This window comes from Schistocerca piceifrons, chromosome X, assembly GCF_021461385.2.
Source record: "Schistocerca piceifrons isolate TAMUIC-IGC-003096 chromosome X, iqSchPice1.1, whole genome shotgun sequence".
NCBI lineage: Eukaryota > Metazoa > Arthropoda > Insecta > Orthoptera > Acrididae > Schistocerca > Schistocerca piceifrons.
In genome coordinates, this window is record NC_060149.1 from 876,630,949 (window position 1) to 876,654,453 (window position 23,505).

Here is a 23,505-nt window from a genome sequence, read left to right on the forward strand (position 1 = left end):
AAACCCCTGCACACCAGCAGTAGTGTGTTGATAGAAAGTTACACAAATAATGAACCCAATTTTCATTCTCTATATCACACATTTCAAGCACGCCACAGAAAAATCATAGATTTAGTAGTATAATGCCTTACTGTGCTGTAATTACAAATATTACCCATTGGCTACAATGACAACTACAGTTTATTTTTAAGCAAGTACCTTGGAAAACTGAGACAAGAAGAGCTAAGTACCCAAGAAACAGAACAGACTTCACAACAATGTGAATTACCTAAAATTTTCAATAGAATATTGTCAATACAGAACACAATTTTTTTAAAAAATAAGCATCTGGGAGATCTTTTTAACACAGCTGTATCAAATTATTCCCTCTCCTTTCAGAATGTAATAAATGCACATACAAAATTTTCAAGATTGCTTTATCAGAATCCATTTCTAGAGAAGATCCACTTTTGGGCCTCAATACATGGAATAGAGAAAACAATAGTGGTGTGGAAGTACACCACAAATGTGTGCTCTAGGTGTTGAATTTCTGAGATGTCTTCTAATACCAATGTTTCTGACACCTGTCTCTTGTCTACAAAAATTAACTTTTTCTTATACCTTTCTCCCATTGCTAAATATCCCATCATCACAAATGCTTGTTGAGTTGACTTACTTTTTCTAAAGCTAAGATGATTTTTATTCACCAGATCTTCAGAGCTTTCAACATATTTACTGTCGCTGACTCTTTAAAGGTTAGACTGGTAGCCAGAACAGTGACACTGCCACGTCAAAGTATTTCATGTGCCACATGTTTCTAAATGAAACAATCACATATGATTTTGTCGTGTGTAACTTATGGATCAAAGGCATTACTCTTCATTTCTGCTGTGGACAGCCATACTGTTGTGAAATCAGTTAAACAGTGCTGGTTCAAAATGAAAGGAAGAATGCTCGATCCAAAACCATTTCAATCTACGAAGAAAAGACAAGATGAATTGATTTATTCTCTCAGTGGATTAATTAAAATATTGTAGTCTCTACAAGCCCATCCCTATGGCCATATGAGTTAAAGTGCCGTTTCCAGGATGGGTAGCTGTGCCAGCCCCGGATTGAATCCGTTCGATGGATTAACAATGAGGGGCAGTACGCCAACCAACTTGGATGTGGTTTTTAAGTGGTTCCTACATCCCACTAAGTGAATATTGAGGTGGAACCTGTTTCCCACCTCAGTTACACAGTTTGCACACACTTGGAAAGCTTTTGGTATCTTTCACATGAATAACACCTCAACAGACAGATAGGGTAGATGTAGTCAACCCCGAGGGTAACAGGATGGCAAAGGGAGGGCACCCAGCCATCTCTTAAATTAGCCATGGCAAATGCATTAATAAACATGCCAATCCTGTGCTGATGTGGGGCTAAAGCACAAGAAAAAGGTGATCATCAGAATATGAACAACAAATCCAATGTACATTAAGACGAACTGCTGAATGTAGATGCTTGTGATCGAAAAGTGAAGAGAATATAAACTATCTGAATGAACCTGTAGGATTTGTTACTCTGCATTTACTCAAAAATGAGCATTTAGAGTGGATCACTTTAATCTAAGGAACAGCAAAAGCAAAGTGGTAGGGTTTATTAATTGTTGGCAGTTCATATGTATGGCAGTAATGACACCAATAAGGGAAAGGAAGCAAGGGATGGGTAGGAACACCAAGTGCACTCAATGTGTATGCCTGAAGCCATCATTCAGATTCCAGTAGTCATTGAGGGAACAGGGTGCGATCGCCTATGGCGCACTTTGGAACAAACATTATCCATCATCTGGGCTCCAAGGTCATACTTGGCTGATTCCTACGACTAGCAGCGTGTTGAGAATACTGGCCTTGCTCCCGGAATTTCAATGAAGCTCAAAATCGGCAGCATAGCCCCCAGAACACATGTCGTCCTGGTTCCGAGTCGAGTGGAAGGCTTTAACCAGAGACTTCAAAGGTTCTATGACAAGGTAGGCTGTGGCTGTCTAGACTTGCGCTATAGTGTTGAGAGGAGAGGCCCACTAAATGGGTCAGGTGTGCACTACAGATCAGGGACAGCTATCAAAGTAATTGACTGTGTGTGTGTGTGTGGGGAGCGGGGGTGCACACAAGAGTTTTTTTCAGATTAGACAACTTTCCATGCACTCCAGATAACTATAGCTGTAAGAAACCCAGGAGCATTAGTGTAAGATACAAAGAAATGCACTCCCCATCCCCGGGGGAGAGCAACAAAATCCTTGTGGTTAACTACCCAAGCATTCATTCACAAGAAAGTTCCAGAGTTTCAAGTGCTCCTAAAGCAGTACAGCTCATAATACTAGAAGCTGGTTAAAACCTGAAGTTAGCAGTAGAGAGATCTTTAGGGATAATTTATGCACATACCGAAAGGATGGGGAAATGGGCTGTGGAGATGGTGTATTTGTCACAGAAGACAAGAAATTCAAATGCACAAAGATAGAAACTGAAGCTGCATGTGAAACTATTTGGGAAAGACACAGTTTCAAAGGTGGACATAAAATCATAATGAGGTCCTTCTAGTAATTACCAGTCCCACCTCCTGATGTAACTGAGAACCTTGGAGAAAATGTCAGTTTGCTTGTACATAAATTCCCTAATCATACTGTAATCACTGGAGGAAACTTTAATCATCTAACAATCAACTGGGATAACTAGAGCTTGTTAGTTGTGGGTGTTCAAAATGGTTCAAATGGCTCTGAGCACTATGGGACTTAACATCAATGGTCATCAGTCCCCTAGAACTTAGAACTACTTAAACCTAACTAACCTAAGGACATCACACAACACCCAGCCATCACAAGGCAGAGAAAATCCCTGACCCCGCCGGGAATCGAATCCGGGAACCCGGGCATGGGAAGCGAGAACGCTACCGCACAACCACGAGATGCGGGCAGTTGTGGGTGTCACAAGCCACCCTATGAAACAGTACTAAATGCCTTCTTTGAAAACTACCTAGAACAGATATTTCAAAACCCCACTCACTCATGATGGAAATACATTAGATATAATGGCAACAAACAGACCTGACCTCTTTGAGGAAGTCCACATTGAAATGGGTACTAGTGACCATGAGGCAGTTATAGCAACAATGAATACTGAAGCACAAAGGGCAACTAAAACAAGTGGAAAGATTTATATATTCATCAAACTAGACAGAAAAAGTAGTAGGGTCATATTTCAATGAGGAACTTGAAACTTTTAGCTTCGCACAGGAGCATGTAGAAGAACTATAGTTCCAGTTTAAAAGAATAGTTGACCATGCACTGGATAGATACTTGGCCTGTGGAACATTCATGATGGAAGGGATCCTCCACAGTATATAGACACAGCAAAGAAACTTCTAAGCAAACAGGACTGCTGAACGATAGTTTAAAAACAAATCATATGGTTCTAGATACAGAGATGCTGAATGAAATGAAATGGCAGTCAAGGGAGCAATGTGTGAAGCTTTCAATGACTATTGTAGCAAAATATTGTCAAAAGGTCTTTCACAAAACCCAAAGACATTCTGGGCATACATAAAGGCTGTTAATGGCACCAAAGTTAGTGTCCATTCACTCATGGTCAAAGCAGGAATTGAAATCAAGAATAGCAAAGCAAAGGTAGAAATGTTTAACTCTGTTTTCAAATGTTCGGAGTATTGCCCCAGTTCACTTCTTGTACCATTGAAAAGATGAGTGAAATAGATATTAGTGTCACTGGCATTGAGAAATAGCTGGAATCATTACTCTGAACAAAGCCCCAGGACTCTATGGAATCCCTTTCAGATTCCACATCCAATTTGCAGCTGAGTTAGCCTCTCTGTAAACTAAAATCTATTATAGATGCCTCGAACAAAAGACCAAGGCCAGTAGCTGCAAGAAGGCACAAGTCACACTCCCTACAAGAATGGTAGCAGAAATGATCCTAAAAACTAGCATCCAATATCCTTGACACCCATTTCCTGCAGAATCTTAGAACATATTCTGAGCTCAAACATAGTGAGGCGTCTCCCCTGTGCCATCCACCACAGATTTCAAAACCGTAGATCACGTGAAACCCAGTTCACGCTTTCCTCACGACACTCCACAAGTCGTGGAGCAAGGTAGTCAGGTAGATGTAGTATATCTCAATTTCCGAAAAGCATTTGACTCAATACCACATCTATGCTTATTATCAAAAGCACAACTGTATGGGGTATCAGATGAAATTTGTCCCTCAACTGAGGATTTCTTGATAGGGAGGATACAGCACATTACCTTGGATGGAGAGTCATAGACAGATATAGAAATAACTTCGGGTGTACCCAGGGAAGCGTGTTGGGTACCTTGCTGTTCATGTTGCATACTAATGATATTGTGCACAATATTAATGGTAATCTAAGACTTCTCACAGATGATGCAGTTACCTACAACAAAGTACAGTCTGAACAAAGATGCACAAATATTCAGTCAGACCTTGATAAGATTTCTAAGTGGTGTAAGAATGGCGACATGCTTTAAATATTTGGAAATGTAAAATTGTGCACTATACAAAATGAAAAATCATTGTATCCTATGAATATAATATCGGTGAGTCACAGCTGAAATCTGTAAACTCATACAAATACCTGTGTGTAACACTTACAAGGGAACCTCCCCATCGCACCCCCCTCAGATTTAGTTATAAGTTGGCACAGTGGATAGGCCTTGAAAAACTGAACACAGATCAATCGAGATAACAGGAAGAAGTTGTGTGGAAGTATGAAAAAAATTAGTAAAATATACAAACTGAGTAGTCCATGCGCAAGATAGGCAACAGCAAGGGGTATGCGAGCTCAGGAGCGCCGTGGTCCCGTGGTTAGCGTGAGTAGCTGCGGAACGAGAGGTCGTTGGTTCAAGTCTTTCCTCGACTGAAAATTTTACCTTCTTTATTTTCGCAAAGTTATGATCTGTCCGTTCGTTCATTGACGGCTCTGTTCACTGCAATAAGTTTAGTGTCTGTGTTTTGCGACCGCACCGCAAAACTATGATTAGTAGACGAAAGGGCGTGCCTCTCCAATGGGAACCGAAAACATTTGATCGCAAGGTCATAGGTCAACCGATTCCTCCACAGGAAAACACGTCCGATATATTCTATACGACACTGGCGACGGCATGTGCGTCACATGACAGGAATATGTTGTCGACCCACCTAACTTGTACACTTAGCGAATGGGTAAAAAGATTCTTCTACCTTGCCTGATTTAGGTTTTCTTGTGGACGTGATAATCACTCCCAAAAAAGTGATGAAAACTTAAGAGTTTGTCACATAAACTGAAAATAGAAAATTAAACTTTTCACTCAAGGGATGACTTGAACCTAGGACCTCTCGTTCCGTAGCTGCTCTCGCTAACCACGGGACCACGGCGCTCCTTGACTCCCATTGTCCTTGATGTTACCTGTCTTCGCATGGACTACTCAGTATGTATATTTTACTAATTTTTTTCATAGTTCCACAAAACTTCTTCCTGTTTTCTTGATTGATCTGTGTTCAGTTTTTCAAGGCCTATCCACTGTGCCAACTTATAACTAAATCTGAGGGGCGTGCGATAGGGAGGTTCCCTTGTTAGTAGGGACATGAAATGGAACAGTCACATAGGTTTAGTCATGGGTAAAGCAGGTAGCAGACTTTGGTTTACTGGTAGAATACTTGGGAAATGCAAACAGTCTACAAAGGCAATTGCTTAAAAACAGCTCGTGTGACCCATCCTGGAATATTACTCAAGTGTGTGGGATCCATACCGAAAGAGGACTAGCAGGGGATATTAAACGTATGCAGAAAAGAGCAGCATGAAGGGTAACAGGTTTGTTTGACCCACAGGAGAGTGTCACAGCAATGACGAAAGAACTAAACTTGCAGACTCTTGAAGACAGACATGAACTATTCCCCAAAAGCCTACTAACAAAGTTTCAAGAACTGGCTTTAAATAATGGCTGTAGGTGTATACTACAACCCCCTATGTATTGACCCCAAAGGGATTGAAAGGATAAGATCAGATTAATTACAGCATACACAGAAGCATTTAAACAATCATCCTTCCCACACACCATAAGTGAATGGAATGGGAAAAAGTCCTAATAATTGGTACAGTGGGACATGGGGACATTCTCTCTGGCATGCACCTACAGTAGCTCACAAGGTATAGATGTAGATGCATATCTTTTATTAGGAAATTATTCACTAACAGTCATTTATTAACTAAAATGTGTTATGATTTACCCCCTTGAAGCACAACAATAACAGCACTTAAGACTGAATAAAAGTTGTGCCATATACTTTGATTAGTTGGTAATAAAATTCAAGTAGCTTCTGGGGACACACCTTTCCTACATAGTGATGATGAACAAGTTAGAAATGCCATCAAGATCATCCAACACAGTGCTATAACTGAGATGGATAAGGAGAGCCACAAATTGACTGCAGCTTCACTGAAACATTCACTCTTGCACTCAACTGAAGTTATTTACAGAATTCAAGGAAACCTTATCAGTACATTAAGATGTGGATTCCAATGACAAATATACATAACTGCTAGAAATGGCTTAAGTAAACCATCTGAGCCCAACAAATGACTAAGCCACCATCAGTGGTACACAGAAAGTGGTTAATAACCCAGATATGACTTTTTGCAGTGATAATATATTCATGACATGCAACAAAACAGTCTTTATTATTATTCCTAATCCACACACACAAAAAATGGATCAATCGTGTCAAATGGATGACACACTTTGTTCCATTCTGAAGGAATTTCAAATTCAAGGAAGTTGATAGGTACAAGTTTACAAGAAAGAATGACATTTCAGTCTATCTCAAGATGCACAGTGTTACATTTTTTTAAGAAAGTAATGTTTTACTCGGCACATTCATACTTTGCAGGAGAGCTTCTGTAAAGTTTGGAAGGTAGGAGACGAGGTACTGGCAAAAGTAAAGCTGTGAGGACGGGGCATGAGTCGTGCTTGGGTAGCTCAGATGGTAGAGCACTTGCCCATGAAAGGCAAAGGTCCCGAGTTCGAGTCTCGATCCGACACACAGTTTCAATCTGCCAGGAAGTTTCAAATCAGCACACACTTCGCTGCAGAGTGAAAATCTCATTCTGGAAACATTCAAACTAATTTCAAATTATATGACAGTTTCAGCTGCCATAAGCTATTATCACATCACAAACACTTGCTATGGTTCAATTCCATCACTGTGGAAATCACATAGTAAATGAGTGACTATGTGTTTTCCAGAGTAGCTGGATTAAACCACGGCATATGTTTTATGATGTAAGGATGACTGATGACAGCAGAAACAGGACATTTCATTATACATTAGGGTTATTTCACTGGACAATAATCTTTATAAAAAGTTTACAGACTTGATGGAAGCTGTGGTTTCCATCCTCAGACCGATACCCGAATCACACAGAGCATTCACTGAGGCTGTAAAGAAATTCTCCAGACTGTTGATGCCATGTAGTACTTGAAACTTACATTTTCTTTGTCTTACACCACTGCACTTGCTGTTCAGTTTGCTACAGAGAGCTGGGTCTAAAAAAGATCCTTTTTGTGAGGCAACAGTAGAAGCTGGGACAAACTCGCCGAGTTGCTGACAGCATCGGAAAGGAATAAAGGACTAAAAGCACAAAAGAACTAGATCTAATCAGGAGCAGCCAAAAAGCATGAAGATTACTGAGATGCCTCAATAGTAATACTACCAGGTGTAATAAACACTATGACATCACTGCAGACCAGATAGCGCATGACTGGCAAGTCAAACACAAAGTAAAAGTACCTAAACCACACCACATGGGTCAGAAGGAAGTAGATGGTCTAGTTACCCTATTTCAAATGTCAGGATTCAACAAGCCTATCAAAAGCAGCATAGCCAGTGAAATGGCCAGCTTAAATGACATCCAAATGGAATAAATAAAGAACTATGGCCCATCCACAAGAGAATGGATTGTATAAGGTCTTCAACAGTTGCATGAACAGCCATCAAATACCAAAGATATGGCAAAAAAGCAGAGAGATAACCCTTCTTCAACCTAGAAAGGAAGCAAAGCACCCCAAAAATTTTAGGCTGGTTAGCCAGTTAATCCACTTGTACAAATTGCTAAAATCCACAATTCTAAACAGAAGTCCACCTATAAGCAACCCTCTACTTATACATGAGCAAGCAGGGATAAGCCCCAAGGGCAACTGTAAAGGGCAGCTCTTTGCTCTTACTCATTTCAAAGAGGCAGGTTTGAAAATAGTCAGGTTACTGGTGTCGCTTTCGTAGACTCGACAGCAATGTACAATGCTGTCAGTTACCAATAACTATATGTTCAATTACAGAATCTGCTCAACAACCTCGATCTTGCTGAAGTTATCAGCACTCTCTCGCACAATTTTAAGTTTTTTGTTGACTTCCAAGAACAGCAAAGTCTCTGAAGAGCACATTATGGAAGTGTTCTAACTTCTTTTCAACATATGCACCAACAACCAACTGCTGATTCCAAATATAAGAAGCTTCCTCTGTGCAGATGATTTAGCTCTTTCTGCACAGAGTAACAGCTTTGATACTGGGGAGAGAAAACTGGCAACTGCCCTCTGAAGTCTATCGGGATACCATACTGCTGATAGCAAACCCTATTAAGACAAGTCTGCATTCTATCTATGGAACAGAGAAGCTACATACAGTCCAGTTAGGAGCATAGTTACAGCACTGTCACACCCCAAAATGGCTGCAAGTAGTACTTGACAGAACACTTACATTCAAAAATTGTAGTCCATGCGAGGATAACAAAATGAAAATCTCCACACAAGACAATCTGATTTGAAAATTGACAGTGTGAAAATGGGATCACATTCTCCTCAAGCAGTGAACCAGCAATTGCACTCTCTCTCCCCCACCCACTGTAGAATATCTCTCTCCTGTCTGGTACAACTCATCACATTATATAAGGCAAATAGATACAATACTCAATGAAACATATACACTGATTTTAGGTTAATATGAGTGTACTCCAACAAATAAACTTTATCACGTGGCTGAAAATGTGCCACACTCTAAATACATAGAAGTGGCTGCTGATATGAAGGAGCTAAACTTTACAAAGGGCCATCCACACACTGCTCATGTTAATGATATAAAGCAGATGTTAGCAATGCATCTCCATATCAAGTTAGAGGCAGCTGATGGGAGAACAGTATGTAATAGCCAAACAGCAGTTAACTGTATGTCTATACCACTAGCATATAAATTAATCATATTTTGTGGATGGCCTTTCCTTCACATTCTGCTTTTGCCACCTATTTACATTCCTGTGCATGTATAACACACACACCTTGCACCTTTTATATTGAAATGCTGTTAATGAATTCATCTGAAATATGAATCTCAGTTGTGGTGACAAAATGATATGAATTACTTCCATTGTAGGGATAGCCCTTTCTTCTTCTGCCATTTGATTGATACATACAACATTTTTTCATTGTCTCTGCTGAAATATTGATGATTTCATCTCAAAGGTGGACTCTATGTTGTTGTGATAGACTGATACGTAGTGCAGCCAGAGGTCTGTGCAAGGCTGACATGTGGTAGAGAGTTTACAAAACCAACAAATGAATATTAAACCTATGCTGTGGTGATAGACTGATTTGTAGCACAACTGAAGATCTAGCTTAGGTTGGAAGTAACAGTTCAGTTGAGAATGTATGTGTACTGACAGACTGATCTAAAGCATAGCCAGAAGTCTTTGTTAACTTGGATGGCGATAGTTTCATTTGCCATTATTTTCTGTTTACTTGAATCTGGGCCATGCAGCAAATCATACATCCATAGCTTAAATGCAAAGATGCAGCAGAAGCAGAAAATGAAAACTATATTAAATTATTACGTATTTTGCGTATATTTGTCCCAGCAAATAAAGTTTTTGGTTTGGCTACACTCTAGTGCCTAGAATATTAATATTGTTCTGTAAAATACTTCTTCCACAGTCAAAATGAGAATATTATTACATCACTGATTTATATAATCAGCTGTTCCACCATCATTACTTCCCATGACTGCTCATGACAGTCATTGCCAACATGCACTTTGAGGGGGGGTCACCAGAAGGGTCCGATACCACCCATCGGCTTTGACCCGTGACGTAAGTTGGTTGGTTGTTTGTTTGTTTGTATGGGGAAGGAGACCAGACAGTGTGGTCATCAGTCTCATCGGATTAGGGAAGGATGGGGAAGGAAGTCGGCTGTGACGTAAGTCTGTTGTGGTGTGTGACGTCACGATTGCGCGAAGTTTAGTTTGCGAGTGTCGTGTGTTTGTCGATGTCTTGTTGTGTTGTCGGTGGTGCTCTCTGGTGGTGTGTCTGTAGGTTGCGGGTCAGGTTTTGTTGTTGGTTTAGTGTGTGCTTGTGATGCGTTTGTAGGTGGCGTGTCATTGTGGTTCGGTGGGGGTCTCTGGTGGGGTTTGTGGGTTGTGTGGTGTGTGTCGTATTGGGTTCATCTGAGTTGTTGACGCTGTCAGCTGTTGTTGTGTTTGTAAGTGAAGATTGGTGGCATATCGAGCAGTGAGTTGATGGTTTAATTTTTTTTTTTTTATGCTAATGTAGTGTTGTATGTGGTTTGTCATGTTTGAATTTCTGAGATCACTTTTTTTGTGTCGTCGTTAGGAATGGATATGACGCATAAATTGAACAGTCTTCGGCTGTGGGGAATGATGGGTGACACAGCCTTGTATCTCATTAAGTTTTTGCAGCTCTTTGAACTGTTGGCTATGCTAGTGAAGTGCTCTGTGTGCGGAGAGTATATGAAGTTGACGAAAGTTTCGGCGTCTCGGACCAGGGACGGCTATATGTGGAGGTGCCAGCATGACAACATTTGGCGCTCCATTCGCCGGTGTACCTGGTTCAAGAAGTCTAGGTTGGGCATGCGTGAAATTGTTTTGTTGAGTTATCATTTTTGTTATCAGTCCTCACACAGTTTTTGTGCACATGAGGTGGGTGTGAGTGAGCGAACGGCCTTGATTGGTATTCTTTTTGTTGGGAGGTCAGTTCAGAATATATTAAATACAGGGGTATGTTGGGTGGGCCTGGAGTGAAGGTTGAGACTGATGAGTCACAGTTTGGTAGGAGGAAGTATGGGAGGGGTAAGCCTGTGGTTGGTTTATGGGTGTGGGGGCTGTGGTATCGGGGTCTGGTTGTTCTGAGTGTGTGTTTAGGGTTGAGGAAGATCGTACGAAGGGGGAGTTAGTGGGGTTGATTCAAGATTATGTAGAACAGGGTAGTACGGTAGTGTCTGATGGGTTTGCATCTTATAGTGGGTTGGGTCGAGAGGGTTACAATTATCTAGTTGTTAATCATAATGTAGAGTTCAAAAATTATCATAGTGGGGCCTGTACAAATACTACAGAGAGGTTTTGGGGGGCTGTTAAATCTGTAATAGGGAGGGGGAAGAGGAGCTCTTCCAAGCTTCAGGCTCATTTAGACGAGTACTGTTGGCGGAAGAGCGTCCCTGAGGGGTACTGTATTTTTAGGGTTTTCTTAAGGGCTGTTAGTAAGATGTACAGGGCCAGGGTTGTGGGTTAGTGAGCTTTTGGGAAGGGGGGGGGAGGGGGTTGGCTGTGGCTTGGTGGGGGGTTGGTGAGGTGTGGGGAGGAAGGTGGGTGGGGAATGGTTGTTGATTTTTGTTTTTGTTGTGGAGGATTCATTTTGTTGTAGTTTTTTTTAGTTGTAGGCTGTGAATGGTTTTTTGTTTTGTTTTGGTTAGAGAGTGTGTGTGTGTGTGTGTGTGTGTGTGTGTGTTTTTAGATGACTTGTGGATCATGCATCTGGGGGTTGTGTTGCTGGTATTAGTGAGCTGGTTTTGCGTGTTGTTGTTGTTGACCCTGTGAGGTTAAGGGAAGTGTTCGATTCCAGACTTTGTGTTTTCTTGTGGTTTTTGAGGTAGTGATGATTGTGGAAGGGGTTGTAGGTTTTGTGGTTTCTGAATTGGTATCAATACTTGCCGTTGACCTATATAGGTCAAGGGAAGCTTTCAATTCCATTGGATATTGTTTGTAGTTGATTTTGCGAATGTTATGGTCGGTTTATTTTACCGGTTTTGTCGTTTGGTTTAGTAGCGTGTGTTTATTATGAATTTGTCCCCACCCAAAACCCCCAATTTTCCCCACTTGTCCCGTTAGATTGATTATAATATAGGAGGAATATGTGTTTGATGGTTTATCGATCTATTTTCGTGTTTGTTATGTTTACGTAATAACATCATACTCGCGATATGGGTGTTGTTGTGAATGGTCGTTTCTGCCATATTGGTGGAATTGGAAGTTTCCGTTAACCCCTTTGAGGTTGGTATTTAGATGATGTCGCCTAAAGTTTTATCACTGAGCTTAAGTGAAGCAGAACAGCATCCACCCATTGCATAGTCATACTCCTGCTCTACAACTAAGATCTAGAGAGAATATTCAGCAGTCCTCTAAGAATGTACTGTGCCTACCAAGACTGGAACAGTGGACAGAGAACATCTGAACTCCCCAGATGGATGACAGCCGCTAACCCTTGGACGCAGTGAAAGCTTGTCGGTATGGAGGTAACTATACAGGTTACAATCCACAGTGGGAAGATTCAAACACTATATAAATTAATGGGGCTTTAATGTTGATGACACTTACTACAAATGCAAGAAAGATCAAATCATAATCCACATTCTTCAGTGCCTTCCATGTCCAAAATCCTACACAGAGAGTGGGATTCATAAAACCTGAGTTCATTGAAGATAGCATAATTTAGAACATGTTGGACAGGAAAATACACGTTCATCATAAGTGCCATATATTCTAGCTCTAAGTTACCTTTCTCCTGATTTAGTTGCCAGTCTGTGTATTTGTATATTACTGCCCTGAAAATAGTTTAAGATATGCTAAACAAGTTCTTAGATTAGATAAATCAATGAAGTTTTCGTTCCATAGACCCAAAAGTGCGATGATTCTCACAGGTGCGGAACATGTCAGAAAGTATCACATAAAACATTTGAATATAATACTTACTACCCTGATCTTTGTCAGAAGATTATCAAAATAGGTGACTACATTACAGTAAACTGAAACTGCTAATATTAACAGAATTAATACACTGTCAGAATGAAACATTGTTATGCACTTTTAATAAATTTATCATAGCACTTTTAATAAGTTTATCATACACAAAATACCTAATCTTGACTGTTGTGACCAAGTACTGTCAAAACTGAAATTTAACAGACATTTTTTCCTTAAGGTGCTCTGACAATCCTTGTTAAGATATTCACCTATGGAGTAGAAGAAATTGCCAGTAAAAAAATCTTTCAAACTCAGTCCAAACCATGCTTTATCTGAAACCAAGTTATTAATGGTTGCTGGCAATTTATTGAAAATTGTGTGTTCCTGAATATTGTACCCCTTTTTAGACCAATGTTCTATGGTGGTGTCAAGGAGAAAGAGGTCAACAGAATAAAAACAAAATGGTATATTGCCAAATCTAGATATTAGGATGAAAACTGAATATATTGTATAATAAATTGTCAACACATTGTGTAAACTGTATTGCAAGCTGCAAAATCACCATAAGTGTTAGATATGTTCTTGTTAAATTGTTGGGACTAGTGCAGCAGGGGATACAACCCGTCGGCTTTGGACAATGACGTCACAAGTGGCCAATCGAGAAGCGATTCTTCTTAGTGTTGTAGCTCCCTTCAGTGGCTGATAAGTGTTTTTTGGCTTTTTTTAAAAAAAAAAAATCTCACGAGATAGAATAAACAGATCCACTTTATTAAGCAACCAGTAAAAAAACGTAACTGAAACATAACAGCAAAAGCGAAAATGGGAAACTGCTCTCTGGCGGCTTGTGACGTCCTTGTCCAAAGCCGACGGGTTGTATCCCCTGCTGCACTAGACCCAAATTGTTCATGTCTAAAAATTCAGAAATACCTATTTAAATATGTTGATTATTATAACCTTTTGTTAAAAAGTGATTTGACATGTCTCCAGTACAAAAAATCTTTGGTCTGTAACTGTATGTTATGAGATGAATAAACTACATCCTACACATGCTAGACTCTTGTCTATACTAACTTTCACTAATGACAAATTTTGGCACTGTTAGATCCTATACTTTACTTTTCACTGGGCATGGCACACACCATCAGCATGTTTAAGGAGGACCACAGAAAATGTGGACAGAATGACATGTCTAAATAGCCAGTGACTCGCATTACCTCTCCACTCACAGTTTATATGAGTAATTCTCATGAGCACACAAATTCTATATTTTAACAACAGCATGTTTAATTCAAATTGAATGGCAGACTATTTAGTTATGGCAACTATCTTAAGTCTTCCAGGTTCGAATCCTGCCTCGGGCATGGGTGTATGTGATGTCCTTAGGTTAGTTAGGTTCAAGTGGTTCTAAGTTTCAGGGGACTGATGACCTCAGCTGTTAAGTCCCATAGTGCTCAGAACCATTTGAACCATTTTTTTTTAAGTCTTCCATCATTATGATATGGTACAATTACCAAAATGAATCTTTCAGTCTGAAGCAGAGAGTACTCTGTTGTAAACAAGAAAGATACTGACGACTGACAGAATTAAGGTTCTGAATGCAGACTGTGGTAAGCTGTGCCTAGATAGCTCAGACTATAACACTTCCCTCATGAGATAAGGTTCCAAATTACAGTCCCAGCCTGTTACACACATACAGTGTCAAGAAATTTCATACAAATACCACCTATATGAGAAGTACCAATTACACTAAGAAGTGAGGAAACATTTCTAAATGTGTTCACTTGGGTCAGTGGAGGGAGAGAGGAGGAGGATTGGAGAAAGGAAAGACATACAAATTTGATATTTTGAAAAATAACTGGGCATTGCAAATATCTTCATCCACTTTTCTGTCAATATTCTGTTTGTCAATATGAAAAGCATGCCTATTCCACAGTTTTTAACTACCTATCAACAGGCAAAATGTACAAAGGATAGACAAGATATCGTATATCTACAACGGGCAGTTGCACAAAAACACTTTCCTACTCGCTTTAATGTGAGAACTCTGACAATACTTTTAAATATAATTGTGAAATATAAAGGGTCAGATGCAGTGGTTATCACATTAGAAGGTTATCAGACGGAATCATAAATTCGTTTATTTGCACTTGTAGCAAACATCACACAGAGAAAGCTGAGTGAAGGCATGCCTGAATTACACTTGAAAAAAGGAAAAGAAAAAATACATAACAACACCACTATGGGATTATCAACATTTTACAACGGGATTTTTTTTATTAAAGAAGGCATGACAGTAGTCACAAAGGAGAACAAAGGGCATATTGTCGTTAGTACTGCAGTTCTAATTACAACATCGTTAGGTACACAAAGTAGTTAGTTATGTCAAAACTGCTTCAAATACGAGCAGGCCAATACATGCATTTACGCAAGCCAACTGGCATTCACAACGGAATTTTTTTACATGCACCCAAATAAAATTATCACTTTCCAACAGAGATCTTCACAAGTTAATCTGTTGTTTTATAGTACACCATTCCAAATGTTAGGTGGCGAAGTGAAAAGTTATGTTCTTATTAAACAATAAAATACCTTCTTTCAGGCGGCTCGTGAGAGGTCTGCTCCTCATAATGCTGCTCCTCATTACTTTAGAAACAAAAAATTATTCTGGTTTTAATATACAGCACTCTATGCAGCAACGTAGATGATCTTTGTAAAGCCTACATAAAAACTGGCAAAAATCAAAAATTGCAAGTGAAATAACTTAGCTTCAAAAGTTCCTCTGTTGGTCCTTCTGAAACCTTGACTGACATAGAAATATACCTTCAATAAGCTAACTCAACAAAAACTATGATAGAAAATCTGAACAGCATGCTAGTGATTTATCTACAGTTGTCGAAATTCATCATACTCATCCTCGCAAACTTACATTATTGTAGCTGCAGAACAGCAGGTATCCGTGTCGTTCATAGCCACACAAATAATTTGTCACTTCATACCAATGTAAAGAGGATGGTATTTCCAGGCGTACGTGGGAGAGAACTGTGTTTGTTTATGGAATTCAGGGATACATGAATGACAGGTGAAATCGAAATGATTGTGCTTCAAATGTCTTATTTTCTTCGTGGAATGAAGAAAAAACATCCATATATTCGCAAACGTTTTTTCTCAACACGATATCACGCACACTACAAGTGGTGCAACAATTCGTACGTACACAAACAAGTTAAGATTCACTAACACTATGACCATCCGTACAGCTAAAACAGCTCTCTGACAACGGGATTTTTCGGTCTATTATTCAAGTGTCTTATGAAAATAATCTTTGCTTATATTGCATCCTAAAGAATTTCACCGCTAGAGATATTCCATGTTGGCACAGGTTTTTCAAATCTTTCGACTCTAAGTCGCTCCACATTGGACGTCAACGGAACGGAACGAAAGATACATCATCGCCACTCTTCAAGAAAGAATGTGATCTTAGATATAGAATTTACATCAGTTAAAAAAACAAAAACACAGAATTTGTAAAGGAGCCCTCATCGCTTCAACAATATTGCCAAACCGCCAATATATTGCCCGGCTGAGAGCACATATTGACGTATCGTCCTAACTAGGAAAAATAGTATTGACGGCCTCAGAAATATTGTCAGTATTGTCAATACGTATTGAGCGTGTGAGATCGTGAATGATAATTGGCAATATTCTCAATTCAGCTGTTGACAGACCTTCATGAACCAGCCACACTGCCATGGAGGTATAAGGGACCTGCATACGCTCAATATTTATTGAGACTACTAGTTTCTCAAACCCTCAGTACATTGAAGAAACCCATACACAATATAATTGGGAATATTTTCATTTTACAAGGTTGAGGTGCTGAACACCCAAAAGAACAATCAATATAATTCTCAAAATTTTCACATAACAAGGTTAAGGTGCCGAACACCCAAAAGAAAGCGTGAGACGCAGTTAGATTAGTTGTAACAACAGAAAACAACGAAAAATGGGAAGTTGGTCAGCAAATCACTGAAAAAGAAAGGCGTCTTGTAGCATGTTAATTTGCTGATTGAAATCAGAATCACGTTCCTGAAATATTTCATAAACTGCTTTCGGATCAGTCCTGCATCGTACGACAAATAATCAATGACGATACATAATGAAATAGAGAAGAAATATTTATTTATTTATCCATCTTTAAGAATTGTGCATGTAATCGATGTCGTCAGCTTACACACTTTGTATAGTTACATAATAAGTCACACATTTTGAACATGTTTAAGGAATGTATATGGTTTATACCATTTATACAAGACATATGTAACACTCATTAAATATAAATGTATCGTGCAGAACGAAAAAAAGAAGAAAAAAAATTATGTTGCACAACATAAATGCTGAGAAAACATTTTAACAAACGTGAATGAGACATGCTTGATATGTGTTAATCATTAAGTATAAATGCATTATGAAAAGAAAGCATAGTCTGACACAATAAATATTCTAAGAAAAGTTCATATAATATGCTGTTCAGACTATACAGCAATTTTAGTACAGGGTGATTATAATTAAAGTTAAACTTTCAAACCGCTCTAGAAATAACACCACAGGTCAGAATGACATCAAATTGCCACGGAATATTGTCGGAGAAGGAGGGAAACGTATGGGAGAAGAAAAGTAAATAGTCACAAAATCTAGCAATAGATGGCTCTGTAAGCATCATAATTTAATAGTGGTCGACTACAAATGACAAATGAATCATACAACAATGCCTAAGGTGTATGTTTGACATTAGACAAACTGTACTACTCAATGTCGATGGATGCAGAGGTGTGATACTATTAGTTACATAAGCCCATCCTGATCCCAGAAACCACATAAAAGCATCATTCACATAGGTTTTTAATTGTCATGAGGCCAAAACTGTATAAATACATCAATCACATCGAATTATAACTGTTCGGAGGCCGAAAAACGCATAAAAAGCACCAATCACATCGGTTTTTACTTGTCCTGAGGCCAAAAATCGCATAAAAAGCATCAATCAAAATCAAATAGGATTATTAATTTCCGTGTGACTGGCATAAAACATGTTCAATATGCTGTCCACCGTTTTCTGCAACAAATTGAAATCCAGAAATAGCATGTTCCACAACTGCTCGCAGTGTTTCTGGGGTCATGTTCAGAATGTGTTGCGCAATGCGTGCCTTAAATGCAGCTAAGTTTACAGTCGGAACACTTAACACATTTTTCAGATAGCCCCAGAGCCAGAAGTCAAATGGATTAAGATCAGGTGATTGGGATGGTCACACTGTGGGGAAATGATGGCTGATGATTCTAGCATTTCCAAAATGGCGCTTCAACTGCTGCTTAACTGTATTTGCAGTGTGTAGAGGTGCGCCATCTTGCATAAAAATGATTCTGTCACATATCCACGCTATTGGAGAGCTGGAATGACGTGGTTGTACAAAACATACTCACAGCGCTTACCAGTGATGGTACAGGTAACAGGAGTGGAAGCAACTGTCCCTTCGAAAAAATATGGCCCTATGATAAACGATGCCATAAATCCACACCACACAGTGACCTTTTCAGGTTGAAGTGGTACTGGTTGATTTGCATGTGGGCTTTCCATTGCCAATATTCGACAGTTCTGCCTATTGACATATCCTGTCAAATGGAAGTGGGCTTCATCTGTCCACAAAATCTTCCAGTGCCAGTCATTGTCCGCTGCCATGGGAGCAAGAAATTCTAAATCAAAGGTCAGTCTTCTTGCTGGCACATCAACAGGAAGCAACTAGTGCACACGGGTAATTTTGAATGGATGGCAAAGAAGGATGTTTCATAGGATTTTACGTACTGTGCTCATCGGTATGTCCACTGTTTGGGCAATTCTCCATGCACTACACGTTTGCACACTACCACTCGTCAGTGCTGTGGCCACTGCTCCCACTGACATCAAATCAATTCGTTTCCTCCCTATACCAAGTTGCATACCAAAAGAACCCGTCTTTTCGAATTTCCGAATCATTTGCTCCAGACCCACGGCAGTCATCGGACCAACGTCTTTTTTCAAACTGTTTAGCGTCCGGGAATTCTGCAGAGCGACGTAATACAGTTTTACAAGCAGAGCGCGAAAATGCGTTGAGACAGTCACAGCGAACGTCGCAGATGCAAAAGGAGCAAAAACCGCATACCCGGTGTGTTTATACCAACTTCAATGGGTCGTGCACATGACAGGTGTTTCCATTTACGTATTCTGACACGTAGAGCGCCATCTATTGATCAATTTTCATAGTTTTTTTTCCTACCATGCGTTTTCCCCCTTCTCCGATAATATTTCATAGTAATTTGAGGTCATTCTGACCAGTGGCTTTATTTCTATAGCGTTTTGAAACTTTAATTATAATCACCCAGTAGATCAAATCATTTATTAAATTCTACTTTCATAAAGAAGGTTTTTTGTTCAAGCCACCTTTCTGTAATATTTATGGAGACTTTTAGCGATACAGCACATACTGTAGTTGGTGACATATTAAATAATTGTATCCCTAAGTATGTGTAACTATTTTTTGTTTTTATAAGCCTAGTAACTGTGACGTGATGGACGGTTCAACACGCAGCAGCCTTAAGAAGGAAGCAATGGATCACAGAAAATGGAGAGGCAGAAAACTGATAATGATGAACTGTGACGTCAGTCATCTGCCTTACATGTGTGTCATACTTATGTATAGTCTCTCAAAGTGCATGGCTGTCATGGTTTTCCTTGACACACCCCAAGTAGCTGAGAATAAAGATTGATGCAATTGTCAGCATTTTGAGCTCTTTAAAATATTCCCTACATGATATGTTGATATGTAGTTTTTTTTACTCCAGTAATGCACCAGCTTTTTCCCACCAAATAAAATTTTTTTTTTGCTCCAGAGGAATTGCCCATAACAGCACTGCATACATCACATGACTCTGAAAAAAGGCATAATAAGAGTTCAGCAGTAACTGTCAGTCATACAAATCCTAAGTTTACTCAGCAAATAAGTGACTCAGCCTAACTTCATGCATACATAGTTAGTGTGAGTTTTTAAAGCAAATTTTGGATCAAGATGAAGGCCAAGGTTCTTTACAGAGGCACTACAATTGTCATTACTACATGGGCTTAAACGTTTTAGAATGGTTAATTTGTAATTCCTTTACTCTGAACTATACACTGGATGTTCTGAGTTGTTCCGTAGTTTTCTGCTTGAGTGTGTATGAGGCCCTATCAGATGTAACCAAGGTGGTGTCATTTGCATATAATATGGATTTACATATCATCATATTGGGCAAATCATTTACATAAATTATGAACAGCGCAAGTCCAAGCACACCTCGTGTGAGATCCAAAGTGTCTGATTTGTTTTTGTTAAAGCATATAATTTGATTTATTTCACCCACATAAGAGGTAGTAAGAGATAGTACTTTGTCTTTAAAATTATAAAATTAATTTTTTTTAGAATTCTGTTGCTGACAGAATCAAAAGCATGACTATGTGCTAGAAGTGTGGCATTTACAGAAAGTTTGGATTTGAATGCAGACGAAGTGAAGGAAATGATATTTTCCACATCTTTCAGAGATGATAAGCCAGGTATGAATCCATTCACTAAGAATGTTGTTAGGACGATGCAGAAGCATCTGCATACTTCCATGGTGTAGTGGTTATGACACTAAACTGTTGACTGGAGGATTGTGAGTTCATCTGGACTGTACCATTTCAATTTCGATATTCGGTTCAAGTACATTCTAGAAGTATCCACAAATGTCAAAAATCATTGTACTGGAATGTTCTGTAGCTGTATACACGATGGTTCATGGATCGTGACCAGGCCAAATATCTCACGAAATAAGCGTCAAACGAAAAAACTACAAAGAACGAAACTTGTCAAGCTTGAAGGGGGAAACCAGTTGGCACTATGGTTGGCCCGCTAGATGGCGCTGCCATAGGTCAAACGGATATCAACTGTGTTTTTTTAAAATAGGAAACCCCATTTTTATTACATATTCGTGTAGTACGTAAAGAAATCTGGTTACCCCCTTCAAGCTAGACGAGTTTCGTTCTTTGTAGTTTTTTCGTTTGATGCTTATTTCGTGAGATATTTGGCCCAGTCACTATCAATGGACCACTCTGTATATAATGTATGTGTTCTGGCCGGAGGCAGTTCGCTCCACACTCTTGTATGTGCAAGTGTTCAATAAACCTTCTTTAAGTGAAGTTAGTGTTCGTCATTCATCTAATTACACCTTCTTCTACCTGACATTATTGTGGTGGAGGCGCCGGGTGTTGGAAGCTGTGATGTGCACATTATCGACGATACAGTGGCTCCCATCAGGCCACGACAGAGCCGCCGTTTACGTGGCGAGAAACCCGAGTCCGATCCATATTCAACAGATCGCAATCTACCGGAGACATAAGAAGAAGAGGACGTTACGATGACAGCAAGTGTGTGCCACCACATGAGACATCCTTCCGGGTTCTCTGATGACGATGGCCAAGATCCAAACAAGTGGCTGAAGGTGTATGAGCGTATAGCCAAATTTAACAAATGGAATGACATCGTTTGTTCGGCTAACGTATTTTTCTACTTGAAGGGCACTGCCAAGCAATGGTATGTGAACAACGAGGAGAAGTTCACAAGCTGGGAAGTATTCCAGGTGGAACTGCGCAAGTATTTCGGCGACACACAACGACAGAAGTGCAAGGCTGAAGATAAATTAAAGTGCAGGACACAGCGTCCAGGAGAAACTACAGCATCCTACAATCAAGACGTCTTGGAGCTGTGTAAAATAGTGGATCCTAGAATGAAGGCGGAAGATAAGGTTGCACATCTCATGAAGGGTGTTGCTGAGGACATGTATCAAGCCCTACTCCTGATGGAGATTTTGACAGCAGACGACTTCATAAAATGATGCCAGTACATCGAGACAATGCATCAAAAAAGAATTACACGCAAGAAGTTTGAGCGGCTTCCAAACGTCGTATCGATGTCTGTGATGGAGGAAGCAACTGATTTCACAGGTTTTTGTTCGTCAGATATTGAGAGAGGAAGTTCAGAAGGCACTTGGATTGCACAGCGCGCAAAAAACCGAGACGCTTCAAGAGGTCATAAGGGAGGAAGTGGAACACACATTGAACCCAATCTCTTGTCCTTCATTTTCTTTTAAAACGGTGAAAAAGTCGAGACCCAGGCGGAGCTACGTTCCTACAATGCCACATGAGGAATCTGTTTGGGCACCAAGGAAGACTGACGTCTGGAGGACCCAGGATAACCGACAAGTATGTTTCCACTGCGGACGACCGGGACATGTTGTGCGCTATTGTCGAGAAAGGTGGCGTATATTTGATGACGCCCGCGCCAGAAGACTGCAGACTGATATTAGAGGTCGCCAACTCCGGGACGACGAAGATGAACAAGAAGATGTGGGTGCGGGACTACGTTGGTCACCATCCCCACAAGCTAGCCGCTGGATAGGACGCCCCCGAACACGCCGATCAAGGTCTCCATCGCCGTTTAGAAGCTGCAGCCGATCACCCAGCCAAAGCAACCTGGAAAACTAAAGGCTGCCACCTTCCTTGGAGGTGAGGCCGCCAAAGAAAAAATCCTCTGCCGTCGATCACTACAAAATAGATAGGAAACTACGTCGATATCCTCATGAATGGCCGACCAGCAAAAGCTCTTGTGGACTCTGGAGCATCATACTCAGTCATTTCGGAGAAGTACCGTCACCAGTTGCAGAAAGCGTATTCGTCAACAACAAAATATCTCTGCTGAAAGTAGCTAATGGGAAATATGTAAAACATACAGGAAGATGTACCATTCATGTGGGTATAAGTGGCCATACACAGCCCTTAGAATTCATCGTCTTACAAGAGTGTAGTCATGACGTCATTCTCAGATGGAACTTCTTGAAAGCTTATAGATTGTGGTTGCTCGAAGATTATGCTAGACGAGATGAGATATTGTGGACAGGAAGATGCGCATCTGAGTGTGTGGAGACTATGTGTGGTAGATAAAGTTAACATTCCTGCAGTCAGTGCTAGAAAGGTAACTGTCATGTGTCATGCCATGCCTCAGCCCATGGGTCTTGTAGTGGAATGTAAAAGAAGCATACCACTGAAGAATAACTTGGTGATCACAACCTCAGTCGTCTTCTTCAAGAAAGGATTCGGTAAATTGTGGATAGTTAACTGTCGCCGAGAACCACAGATCCTTCCAAGACACATGTGCGTGGCAAATGCTGGGCTGTCAATTGAAGAACAGCTGAGCGCATAGAAACCTCCCATGCCGAGTCTGTTGGCGAAATTAGCGCTACCACTACGAGGCAGGATCTTCTAGCTCGACTGTCACCGGATCTCACTAAGGAACAACAGAAGAAACTACTTGCCATTCTTCTCGAGTTCTCTGAATGCTTCAATCCACAGGTGAAGCGCCGGATT

The 23,505-nt window shown here is 40.1% G+C and overlaps 1 protein-coding gene across 2 annotated transcripts in view; it reads right to left on the reverse strand.

Annotated features, from left to right (window-relative positions):
- LOC124723240 (protein Aster-B-like) overlaps positions 1-16,355 on the reverse strand; it is a 230,334-nt gene extending 213,979 nt beyond the window's left edge. For both annotated transcript variants that reach the window (XM_047248438.1, XM_047248437.1), the window contains exons 1-2: positions 15,967-16,355; positions 15,630-15,683 (exon numbers count right to left, since the gene is read on the reverse strand). In XM_047248438.1, the coding sequence (XP_047104394.1) occupies positions 15,630-15,683; positions 15,967-16,007 (95 nt within the window). In that variant the 5' untranslated portion in view covers positions 16,008-16,355. The remainder of the gene's footprint in view (positions 1-15,629; positions 15,684-15,966) is intronic.
- Between the last annotated feature and the right edge of the window lie 7,150 nt (positions 16,356-23,505).